General features: G+C 41.7%; 2 protein-coding genes across 6 annotated transcripts in view; both read left to right on the top strand.

The window, feature by feature from the left end:
• LOC123513575 overlaps nt 1-2,398 on the top strand; it is an 8,901-nt gene extending 6,503 nt beyond the window's left edge. The window contains exons 13-18 of the mRNA XM_045270825.1: nt 1-110; nt 199-360; nt 514-583; nt 708-774; nt 1,151-1,317; nt 1,470-2,398. The exon at nt 1-110 is cut by the window's left edge and continues 9 nt beyond it. Of these exons, the coding sequence (XP_045126760.1) occupies nt 1-110; nt 199-360; nt 514-583; nt 708-774; nt 1,151-1,317; nt 1,470-1,920 (1,027 nt within the window). The 3' untranslated portion in view covers nt 1,921-2,398. The remainder of the gene's footprint in view (nt 111-198; nt 361-513; nt 584-707; nt 775-1,150; nt 1,318-1,469) is intronic.
• Nucleotides 2,399-2,478: 80 nt separating this feature from the next.
• Nucleotides 2,479-12,500, top strand: part of LOC123513409 — a 16,776-nt gene continuing 6,754 nt past the window's right edge. Inside the window, exons 1-5 of one of the 5 annotated variants that reach the window (XM_045270569.1) lie at nt 2,479-2,595; nt 3,885-4,195; nt 6,224-6,366; nt 9,551-9,665; nt 11,795-11,921. In XM_045270569.1, coding sequence (XP_045126504.1) covers nt 3,994-4,195; nt 6,224-6,366; nt 9,551-9,665; nt 11,795-11,921 — 587 coding nt within the window. In that variant the 5' untranslated portion in view covers nt 2,479-2,595; nt 3,885-3,993. The other 4 variants (XM_045270573.1, XM_045270572.1, XM_045270574.1 and 1 more) reach the window with 4 other exon arrangements.

Here is a 12,500-nt window from a genome sequence, read left to right as displayed (position 1 = left end):
GTGGGTGAAGCTGTCGTGGTCACTGGACTGCCGCTCGTGGGCGGGCGTGGTAGAGGCCACGGAGGCTGCCTACTGCCGCGGCGCGCACCGCTACCCGTCCAACTGTACAGGTGAGGACACATTGTTGTGATGAGGGCAGGATAGGTGGACTGCAGTGAAATAAAGGCGTGCACTCAGGGTGGCTGATCTGTATCACAGAGGAGGCGGAGAGCGTGAGGTGGGCGAGGTGGAAGGAGACAATTAGTGTGGCGGGGCTGGAAGGCGGCCAGCGGTACACTGTGTGGCTGAGGCTGCAGTACCGCAGTGGAATGTCTCAGTGGTCAGAGGGCGTCACTGTCACCATAACGTCATCACGTCACGGTAAGACGCTCGCACTGAGCTGGCCGTCACTGGTGCATTCTCACCACACACTGCACTCATTCATTTCTTCCTTCATTCTGTGACTCATTTATGAATCCTTTTATTTGCATATTTTCCTGTGTGATCTGTTGGTTCCTGGCCGCGCCTGCCCAGTGGTGTGGTGGGTGGTGGCGACTGTGGTGGGCGTGCTGGTGATCTTCACTCTGCTGCGGTGCCTCCATAGGTGAGTGTACAGCTGGAAAGAGAGAGAGAGAGAGAGAGAGAGAGAGAGAGAGAGAGAGAGAGAGAGAGAGAGAGAGAGAGAGAGAGAGAGAGAGTATATGACACACACTTTCCCTCACCTTCAGGAGCATGACTGCCGCCAAAAAGGACTTGACGCGATACCTGCGGATGCCGGACGGTCTCTCTGCCGCGGTGGGTCCTGCCTTGTGTTATTACAATTTTTATCATTATTGTTATTATTATTATTATTATTATTATTATTATTATTATTATTATTATTATTATTATTATTATTATTATTATTATTATTATTATTATTATTATTATTATTATTATTATTATTATTATTATTATTATTATTATTATTATTATTATTATTATTATTATTATTATTATTATTATTATTTATTATATTATCATTATTATTATTATTAATATTATTATTATTATTATTATTATTATTATTATTATTATTATTATTATTATTATTATTATTATTATTATTATTATTATTATTATCATTAATGTTACATTTCTCTTGTTTCCATTCTCTTCCTTCCAATTCCAGAAACCTGACGCGAGAGATAGAACAATAGGATCTGGAGGAGGAGAAGAAGGAGCAGCAGCAGCAGCAGCAGCAGGAGGACGAGAAGAGAAATACACAACACGAGGGACGATACTGAGCCATGCCCTTGGACTGGAGGGAAACACTGCATCACTCACGCCCTCCATAAGGTGAGAAGGAAGCCAGACCTGCGCTATCCTCTTGTTTCAGCTCCTTCTTCAGTCTGTTTGCCGTACTTATCACTTCATTCCACCCTCCCTTTGTGTGTGTGTGTGTGTGTGTGTGTGTGTGTGTGTGTGTTCACCATATAACGTGTCTTCAGGTCTTTGTCATCGCTGGATCGCTGTCCTTCCCCAAGTCCCTTCCTCACACACACGTCCTCCATGGCAACTCAGAACACCCAGACCCTTGCCCCAGACTCTGCCTCGACCGCAGACTACAGAGAACTTGAACATTCCTCACTCGTGGAGCCCTCATGCGCCTACACACTTCTCCAGGATGTCTTAACGAGCAGGGAGGGACTGGCGAGCGATGGGGAGTGTCTGTTTACTGCTACATCCGTCACAGCACTGTCAGGAACGCAGCCAGAGGGACACTGCGACTCCTATGTCACCCTGGCAGACTCCCTCGCTTCCCTGTCAGTCCCGTGCGAGGCTAAGATGCAGGACTTGGCGAGGGAAGCGAAGGGTGAACAGTGGGAAGGTACGCAACAAACGACTGGGTATTGCAGGGTGGATGATGGTGTGACTCCAACGCTTCACCTCGTTACTTAAGTCTGAGCTGGCGTGGGTGTAGGAAAGAGGGAGGATTGACTGCTACTGGGGACACAAGGACGAGTGTGGGAATTGTTTACCTTTCTACACACCAAGGAAGAAAAGAACGATCAGCTGCAGAGAGGGACATGGTGGAAGGAAAAACTGTATGAAAGAATAATGATATGAAAAAATGGAAGTGAAAGAGACGAGTGGTGCAGTGAACCGTATTATGCTGATGGTGAGAGCAGGGCGGTGTGAATTATATAGTGAAGCAGGTGTACGTGAACAAGACAGTACTCGAAGTGTGGATAATATCAGAAAGACGTTACCAGATGGTCGAGTTCTCAGGCAGTTCAGTCTTATCTGCATCATCTCCAAAGTGCCGCTGTGGTAGTCACCGAGGCGTTCAGCAGTGTGTTGGTGGTTGCCGTGATAGATTAGTGAGAATTCTACATCATCAACTAGGAAACGAGAGAAAACACACAAAAAAAGTAAAAAGGACATGAGAATTCTGATAACCAACTGTGTATCTTGAAAATAATCTTAGTGAAGAAACAAACGGACAAAAAAAGGCAAAGGACAAATCTCTAGCAATACTCAACTAACTTCAGGTGAATCTTTACAGTTCCTCGCACTGACAACACCTCTCGAAAACTCTGGCGGAGATAACAAGTCCCGTCGCCAGAAGCAAAGGTAGAGTACTGCTGGAAATTATACTTTTCTGGGTAAGACTATCGTACACGGTGATAGCGAGAGACAGCGAGAGAGAGCGAGACAACAGCAACACATGAGGAGAGAGACATGAAGAAACTATCAATATTTGCTAAGGGTTTCGCTGGTGCTCCTCGCTTTGAACACCTTTGGGAGCTACATTCTGAGCAGTGAACGTGACGGAGAATGAGAAAGTGAGGTTAGCGAGAAGTGAAGGCAAAAATTGTGAGTGTTGGAAGTCTCGATACTGTTACTCGTTTAAATCAAAAGTGCGTAAGTTGGTGTTAGTGAATATCGAGGCGGAGACGGTGAGCGCTGAAAGTTTGGTTCTGTTACCCGTTTGAATTAAAAGTACATGATTTTTCGTTACTAGATATAAATAAATGCACAAAAAGTAAGTATATATGAGTTGATTTAGCTTTTGTAAATATTGATAGCATTGTTGGTATAGATAAATGTGTGTGTGTGTGTGTGTGTGTGTGTGTGTGTGTGTGGTAGTAGCAGCAGCAGCAGCAGCAGCAGCAGCAGCAGCAGCAGCAGCAGCAGCAGTAGTAGTAGTAGTAGTAGTAGTAGTAGTAGTAGTAGTAGTAGTAGTAGTAGTAGTAGTAGTAGTAGTAGTAGTAGTAGTAGTAGTAGTAGTAGTAGTACACACACACACACACACACACACACACACACACACACACACACACACACACACACACACACACACACACACACACACACACACACACACACACACACACACACACAGCCTTTTTCTAATCTATCTTATCACTAGATACCATAGTTTTTCATCAGACTCTTATCTCTATGAGACAGGAGAGAGGGAATGTGTGTGTTTCTATTTTCAGTGGTGCGTTGTAAAAGGTCTTATGTTTCCTCTGTGTTACTTGTATCACTTGAAAACAAAGGTATTAGTGTGTGTGTGTGTGTGTGTGTGTGTGTGTGTGTGTGTGTGTGCACGCATACATCTGCTTCTGTCCATTAAACCCAGAAAAAAAAAAACACGATAATAAAACAAAGCGGAGAGAAAAAGAAAGAAAACAAATTGAGTTACAGTGGTGCCGGCGGTGTTGTCGTAAATCAAGGCAAACACAACACTAATGAGTGAAACACAAGTCCGCCAGAGGCACGCCAGTGAAGACTCGTGCAGTTTTTACACCCTCGCTATCTGTGGCTGCGTGTGAGTGGCTGCGCACCAAACCGGTTCTCGTAATATATCTGTAAATTCATAAATCTAACTTGAAGCGGGTTTCTCTCCTCATCAGAACACAGGTGAGGAGAACCACCGCCAATTAACCTGTCGGTGCAACTTTGGCGGCCACACACGGGAGGAGAGACGGGCGGCGTGGCGGGAGGCGGTGGTGGGCTGCCGGGATGAGTGGTGAGGTGAGTCGCGCCCCCACAGTGCACTCCCCGGGGGCGACGATGAGGCTCGGGGCATGGGCGTGGTTACTGTGCCTCGCCGTCACCGCCAGAGAGGGCAGCGGGGAAGGCGTGCTGACGAAGGGTGTGGTTGCCTACAACAGCTTCAAGCCCCTCAGACGCTCCCCCAGGGCCTTCTGCTCCCAATCTATCAGTAAGTGGTAGTGATGCTTTGTTCGTTGTCTGACTGACTGACTGACTGAGTGACTGACTGACTGAATTAATGAATGACTGACTAACTGACTGACTCAATGACTGAGTGACTGAGTGACTGACTGACTGACTGACTGACTGACTGACTGACTGACTGACTGAATGAATGAATGAATGAATGACTGACTGACTGACTGACTGACTGAATGAATGAATGAATGAATGAATGAATGACTGACTGACTGAATGACTGACTGACTGACTGACTGACTGACTGACTGGATGACTGATTCAATCCTTTCACTGTAATTCTTTCATAACTGGAACTCCTTTTTTTCCTTTCAGTAAGAGAATTTTTTTTTTTTTCCTGCTGAGTGCCACTGAAAAGTATCCAGTGAAGGTGTATGCCAGTTCCTCAAGAAGACAGGCCTACAGCAAATCAAAATATTACGTCGTGAAATAGCATGAAAGCCTCCCTCTTGTAAGGTGGAGTGACATGCGGGAGTAGGTACAGTGCAGGTGCAGGCAGGCAGTTGAGGAGTGCACCTGTGTAGCGCAAGACAGAGGTGACGCCAGGAGAGGTGGACGAGTTTAAATGAAAATACCTGACCATTATTCATCATCTATTTTATCGTTTATCTTTTTGCTGAATAAAATCAAGAGTTACTCAAAGGAAAATGGCAAAAGTCGTGTTGTCATCAGCGGCCGAAAGATGAATTGCGCTGTTCCAACGGGATCATAAGGCGCTTCTGGTTTTTACGTTCACCTTTTACCACGAGTCACTTGGAGGAATTTGATGAGTGTGTGTGTGTGTGTGTGTATGTGTGTTTGCGTGTGTATGTGTGCATGCGTGTGTGTGCGTGTGTATATGTGTGTGCGTGTGTTTGCGTTTCCCCACCCTCCTCGCTTTGTCCCACCTGTCCCGACGCCACTGTTATCTTATCATTATCAGTGGACACGTGACCTCAGACAACGTGATGCCGGATGTGTCATTCTAACGGAAAAGAAGAAGATCGATTTTCTTTCCCTCTTTTTATGTTAGAGGGGAAAACTAGCCAAGGTCAAATTAAACTCCACGTGCACCTCCTTTGCGCCCAGTCTCTTCAAATTTCACTTCACTTGCGACGGTGTTAAGCTTGAAAAAGATGCTGTAGTGGTGTTTGAGAAGTGAAGCCAAGCACTGTAAACCACCAGGGAGACATTCCACTTTATTAACAGTATATATATATAAAAAAAACTTTCCTAAGAACCCAACTAACCATCTCTGTGGCCTTTGAGAGAGCAGACCGTCTTTCATCATGTCTTTACAGATTAACACGATTTCTGCACTATCAAGCGGAGAAACACTAAACTAACACAGCCTATCATCTCTGTGGCCTCTGAAAATAATCGTGATGAGAGTAGAGCGTTATTTTATGGTCTTTTACAGTTCTTTTGGCAGATTAACATGATTTCTGCACTATCAATAGGAAAAATACTAAATAAACCCTGCTGATCATCTCTGTAGCTTTTGAAAATTATTGTGATGAGAGTAAAGCGTATTTTATATATAGTGTTTTTACGGTTCTATTGACAGGTTAACACGATTTCTACACAATCAATACAAAAAAACACTAAACAAGCCTGGCTAATCATCTCTGTGGTCTTTGAAAATAGTTGTGGTGAGAATAGAGATTTTTCTTTTATGTTTTACGGTTCTATTGACAGATTAACTCGATTTTTACACTATTAATAGGAAGAACACTTTTAGAAACCCTGCTAAACATCTCTGTGGCCTTTGAAAACAGTCTTGGTGAGAGAATAGAACGTCTTTCATCATGTTTTTACGGTTCTAATGACAAAATAACTCGATCTCTACACTATCAATAGCTAAAATACTTGTAGAAACCTTGCTAATTATCTCTGTGGCCTTTGAAAACAGTCTTGGTGAGAGAATAAACACAGCAAAGCGGTTTAAAGTGCCGCGGCTTTGAACAGAGAGGAGAACAACGCAGTACCGCTAAGTGACAAATATTTGGTGGTGTTTCAGCCATCACGCCCTCCCGCGATGACCTGTACTGGCATGTGGGAGGAGTGAAGGAGGTGTGGTGCTCTGTGGTGAAGCCAAACGAAACCAATGTAGCTGCCGAAAACCTTGTCTTCTTTAAGAACAGTGAAGTTCTCCCACATCAGGTGATCTTAGTCTCGCTCTCATGTGTTCTTGTTCTTGTTCTTGTTCTTGTTTTTGTTGTTATCTTATCTTTTAACACTCATCCTAGCTCTTGTTCTTTTTATCTTATTGTATATTCCTCTTGTTTCTAATTTCTTTTTTGTTCTTGTTCTTGTTATTCATCTTTCAATTTTCATCTTATTGTTCACATTTATCATATTTTTGTTCTTCTTCCTAATTTCTTTCTTTTTTTGTTCTTGTTATCTATCTTTCAATTTTCATCTTCTTGTTGTTTTTTCATCTTATTTTTGTTCCTCTTCTTCCTAATTTCTTTCGTTTTTGTTCTTGTTCTTGTTGGTATTTATCTTCTAGTTCTCATTCTCTTGTTCTTGTTCTTATTCTTATTCCTTTTGTTCCTAATTTTTTCATTCTTTCTTCTGGAGTTTTATTTATCGCTTTTTTTTTTACGTTTTTTCCCTATTTCTTCACCTTGCTTATACTCTCTCTCTCTCTCTCTCTCTCTCTCTCTCTCTCTCTCTCTCTCTCTCTCTCTCTCTCTCTCTCTCTCTCTCTCTCTCTCTCTCATTTTCTTTTGTACATATTGTCGTTTATTGTAAATATTATCCTCGTTTTCGTTATCCTGTTGTTCTGGGCGTTGTCTTGTTCTTCGTTATAGCAAATAGCGTCACTTGCGCATGACGATCGGCATTTTGTGTAAGGTTATGAAGAGTGGCGGTTGTTTGTCGGTATGATGTTCTTTGCTGCGTACCTGAGGGAATGTCGCATGTTTCACTCATCCACTTCTCTATTTGTAAACCTATTTTTCTATTTTTTCTTCTATTTAAGTATTCATATCCATCCTCTTCCCTCTCACGCACGAACAAGGAAGAAGGTAACAGGAAAAGGAGCAAGAAAAAAAAAAGAAAAGAAAAAGAAAAAAATGAATAGTTTTGTCTCTCTTTTCGACCTAATCTTAGTTTAACCTTACCTTAATTTTAACCTAACCTAACCTAACCTAACCTAACCTACCCTACCCTACCCTACCCTACCCTACTTATCCTAACCCTAACCTTTACCTTAACCTTAACCTTAACCTAACCTTAACCTAACCTAATCTAATCAAACTACTTACTTTTTTTTCTTAAATTAAACAACGTCTGTTATTTTTTTTATCATTATAGTTTTTCCCAGCAAATGTTGTCTTTAAATCTCCGTGACTTATTTTCCTGATGCCTTCTTTCACATGAACCGTGTTATTCATTTATCTTTCTATGTAAGAGGCGATAACTGACCAAGGATAACACAAAACGAAGAAAAACCCCACTTAGTTGCCAGTCCCCTTGCAGGTCCGAGAGAGGAAATGGAAAGGGATAAATGTCTTGAAACCAACATCCGATTGTCACTTCATTACATTCATCGGATCTCACAAGGTACCGTTCCAGGCTGCCGATTGGTGGAGGCACGACACCAGGATGTGACGTCATTTCCAGAGTGTGGCTGCCTCCTGACAGACACACACACGCCACACGCCCCACAGGTGACACGCACACGGTAACACACTAACTGACACTTCTTGCCCCAGCTGTGTGACAAAGTGTAGGTTTTTCTTATTCATGCTGCTGCGGTGAGCACGCTGATACGCACACGCAAAATCTCTCTCTCTCTCTCTCTGAAACACATCATAACTACTCTTAACTACCAAAACTACACCAATTCCACTTTTACCTATCATCACCACTAACACTGCAACACCAAATCACCATTCCCACGTTAATTACTCTTATAACAACCCCTATAACCACTAACTACCATCCTCCAATCACCTCCACCATTAACAGCTTGTGCACAGTGATTGGCATGACTCTGATTTTGCTAGGTGGTTGGCTGGCTCGTTTAGGGATGTGCATATCAGGAAACTAATATAAACTGCTTAATTAAAAGGATTCCAGTACTATATTCATTCTGGTTACTATTTGGTGATTTTATACAGCTTCAGAAATTTATGTTGAGGTTGAAAAAGTGAGGACTCTAGCCATTAATCTTTTGACCTCCATAGACCCTTTGTAGTGTAAATGAAATAGTCTAATCACACCCAAAAGACTCAATGTAAAAATGTGTCTCAGTACTGAAGTGGTTGAAATGGTTCTAATATGATAAAGGAAGATAATTTTGTCATTTTCGTTATTCTTGTCTCTGTTTTGGCTTGTTTATAATCTTTCGTTCTTTTTTTCTTCTTTTCTTTAATGTTTCTTCCCATTTTCTTCTTAACAGGTTGCGCTTTGTTGTCATTTTGTTTCGTTTTCTCTTTTAATTTCATATTTTCATAGGTTTGCATTTAGTAATATATATTATTTTAAGTGTATCTACTCAGTCTATTCTCTTCAGGCGTGTTATTGTTATTTTTACTATTATTATTATTATTATTATTATCATTACTATCATCGTTATTGTTTATTGTTTAGATTTTTACTTGATCCTTTTTGTTGCTTATATCTGCAAATGTTTGGCTTTCATGAATATCGTTATCATTGTTATTATCTGTTGGTTTTATATCAGCAATTGTTCTGTGCTTTACTTTTGATTGTTTAGTATTTGCTGTTTTCTTTTCCTTTGGCTTTGATTGTGTCTCCAACTCTTTTCCAACTCTTTCCCAACTCTTTTTTTTATCTGTGAATGCAAAAATACTAATGATCTGAACCATTATTTCGTTTTTGTTTGTTTCTAAAATCTCGTGTGTTGCTTGCGTTGCTTCTTGTTTTTCACCAGCATTTGTGATTATTGTTGTCTTTTCGTAAGGTCTCTATGTTGATTCGTATTCAGTGTTATTGTGTCTTTGTATTGATTTACTCCTGTTTATTTCCACCTTCGTTATTGTCATGATACAAAGCTAATGAAAAAAATGAACAAGGTAACTTAATTTTGAAAGTCACTGTGAACGCTGCTCCCTAAAACGAAGTCTCATTAATGGAATATTCAATGATTTTCTCTCTCTCTCTCTCTCTCTCTCTCTCTCTCTCTCTCTCTCTCTCTCTCTCTCTCTCTCTCTCTCTCTCTCTCTCTCTCTCTCCACTTTTCTAACATTATACATTTATTTCTCACACTTTTGGGCTTTTGGAACACGCAACCATGTGATGTCACGACTCCCTGGACCAATGGTGTTGCTGTGATGTCACGGATACTGGGTGCGTTGGTGTGGTGATGTGGCAGATGGTGAACAGCACAACCATTGGCGTCACCCTGAACCTGACAGAGCCTGACGAGTTTAAGCTGATATGTACTGACAGGAATGGCAACACGTGTGTGGCGCAGGTCAAGATTGGATGTAAGTGTTGCTCTCCTTGTTCCCCTCACGTGTTCATCTGTGTTGTGCTCTAATAGGAAGACTTTGATCTGGTGGCTACTTCTTTGGTACGTGGTCTGCACAGCCAATGTGATCCATCAGAGTCAAATTCTACTTTGGTATGCGATCTCCATGTTTCATTGATTCATTAAAGCCTCAACAGAATATTCTATATATACATACATTTGTAAAAAATTGAGTTAATAAAGATAATAGCGATAACAATAATAATAATCAACACATCAGTACGAAATAAAGAGGGAGTGAAACGTACTTAGAGGCAGAGGGATTACTTGCATTACGAATACTATTAAAACTACATTACAGTTCCAATGAAAAGGTTCTCAGTGCGTCTTTCAAGTGAAAGGTGAAAAATTAAGAAATTGTAACACCGTTTTACATTGATGTGGAAAAGTCTGTAGCAACTTCATCTCCCGAAATGAAACAATAGCCGTGTGTTAGAAAAAGTGTGGAGCTTCGCTGGACATTTTATTATAGAGGACTCGTACTGCTGGATAGGTTATCATAGCAGTTATGTACTAAGGAAACCGAAATAATGAAAATGAATTTGGAATAAATACATAGATAAGTAAATAAATGAATAAATAAATAACGATGCGCGTAACGGAGATAACGATGCGAGTTTCCACGATAACGATGCGTGTTTCTACGGTAACGATGTGGGTGTGGCGATGGCTGTGCGCCATTGAAGTCTACCTAGCTACACAGGCGCTAGGACGAACCCTTCCTCACCAAGGGTCCTCCCCAGCAGTCCCGTGGGTGTGAGGGCAGTAACGAGGCAATCTTGCCGCGTCTCACACGGCTCGCCATGAGCACTGACCCGCCACACACCACGCCCCAGCCACTGTCATGAAGTGAGTCCTCTCACCCCCTAAAGCAGTGTTATTCACTAATTTTTGCAAGGGAGTCACTTGAGTCAAACACATTCATTGAGAGAGCCGCAGCTAGTGCAAGCTAGCATAACTCAACTAGTACGGGGCTGCTATATAGTGCAATATAGTAAATAAGATCAATGAGATATGATAATATTAGCCTATATATCTTGTCATTAAGAGCAAAATAAAGACCAAACTTACTTAATGCTGTGGTGAGTGGAAGTCTGCTTTTTGTTTTTTATTCATTTATTCATTTATTTTTCGAGAGCCGTAAATTGAGTCACCGCGCTCGCGATGACATCACCCCAATAAGAAGGTGACCAAATCACGGAAGGGAGCACAGGTCGCATATCGAGACATTGTCTTGCCGGAGTGAAGTGTGCTGTACCACGTGTACTGTACTGGTGCGTACAACACACCACCTCGTTGAGTCGGGACAGGAGCTTTGACATTCCAACAGACATCCCACTCATGTTTCACATTCTCTAACCAGACAGTCTATTGAAACCAAGACAAGTGTTTTCCTTATCTCTTAAGAATCAAAAGAAAAAAGTATATTTTCTTGTTGTAGATCACAAGATGAAGCGCAGAACGCATACCAAAGGAGCTTCATGACACGTGACCACATACCAAAGCATCAACGTCTGGTGTAATACATGTATGAAAAAAATCAAATGTACTAGTTATCTATTTTAATGGCGCATAATAGTGTTGATTCTTAAAAAAAAAAAAAAGAAGAAATGAGTCAGTTTTGGATTTTCATCACTGAGTCTTATACCAGTTTAGTGTTTTCCCAAAAGTACTTCAATAGTACCTGTGCTCGCCTCACCTGTCTCATCTATACAACGTCTCCCTTAACTGTCTCATTTATAAAACAATACTTTCTTCACCTTCCTTTCTAATTTCCTGGTCTTCAGCTCATCTTTTTCACCTGTACAACGTTGTTTTCTTATCACTCTAGTTTACCTGTCCTCGCCTCACCTGTCACCACCTTACCTTCATCACCATCCATAATTACACTCATCACCGCTATACCATTAGATCTGTGTATCTAACCTGCACCAGCATCAACTACTCTTAACTGCTGTCATCACAACTCACAACCCTTGCCCACCATTACTCTGACCACTACCCTCACCACTACCATCACCACTACCCTCACCACCACCGATGCATGCTTCCCAGGCTCATCTCACCTCATGTCCTCTCCAACAGACGAGCCGTTGGAGGTGAAGGACCTGAAGTGTATCTCGCATAACTGGGAGTCCTTTTCGTGTCACTGGAATCTTTCTGACAACCCAGTGCAGGAAGAGGAATACGTGCCTTACCTCATATCCACCGAGTGAGTGTGGCGACGAACACAAAGGAAAAACAAACTTGATCTTCACAATAATAAGGAAGAGGAGAATATAGGAAGTGTTTGTGGTCAGATTTTTAGTTTTTAGAGGTTTGTGTGGCGAGGGTTTTCAAGGAGCGGAGTGTGGTTGACTGTTTGTGTCACGAGTTCCAGTGTTTGTTCAACGGTACATGAATTTGATTTTCCTGATGTTTTGTTTATACTTGTCAGTTTTCCTTATCCTGTGTGCTTGTTTATGTGTGTCTATAAGGGTGTTTATTTTCGTTTTTATCTGGAAGGTTGTGTCGAGTGGATAGATGGAGGAATTGAGTTTTTGACGCATTGAACACAAGTAAGTTTTGTCCTCCCCAATCAGATATCTTAGAGAGATCATGTAGAAATCAGGGGATGTGGCGTCCCTGCGGGATCTGTTAACTTCCTGAAGGGTTGGTCGTCTCTGAAAAGAGGTGAAGTGTAGGGTGGTGTCATCAGCGTAAGAGTCGTAAGAGCAAGAAATCTGGTTAAGAAGATCATTGATGAATAACAGGAAGAGAGTGGGTGACAGGCTTATTTTGTATATTTAAC

The sequence above is a fragment of the Portunus trituberculatus genome, chromosome 36 (assembly GCF_017591435.1).
Source record: "Portunus trituberculatus isolate SZX2019 chromosome 36, ASM1759143v1, whole genome shotgun sequence".
NCBI lineage: Eukaryota > Metazoa > Arthropoda > Malacostraca > Decapoda > Portunidae > Portunus > Portunus trituberculatus.
The sequence above is the reverse complement of the archived record's forward strand: the minus strand, read 5'-3'. Positions and strand labels throughout refer to the sequence as shown.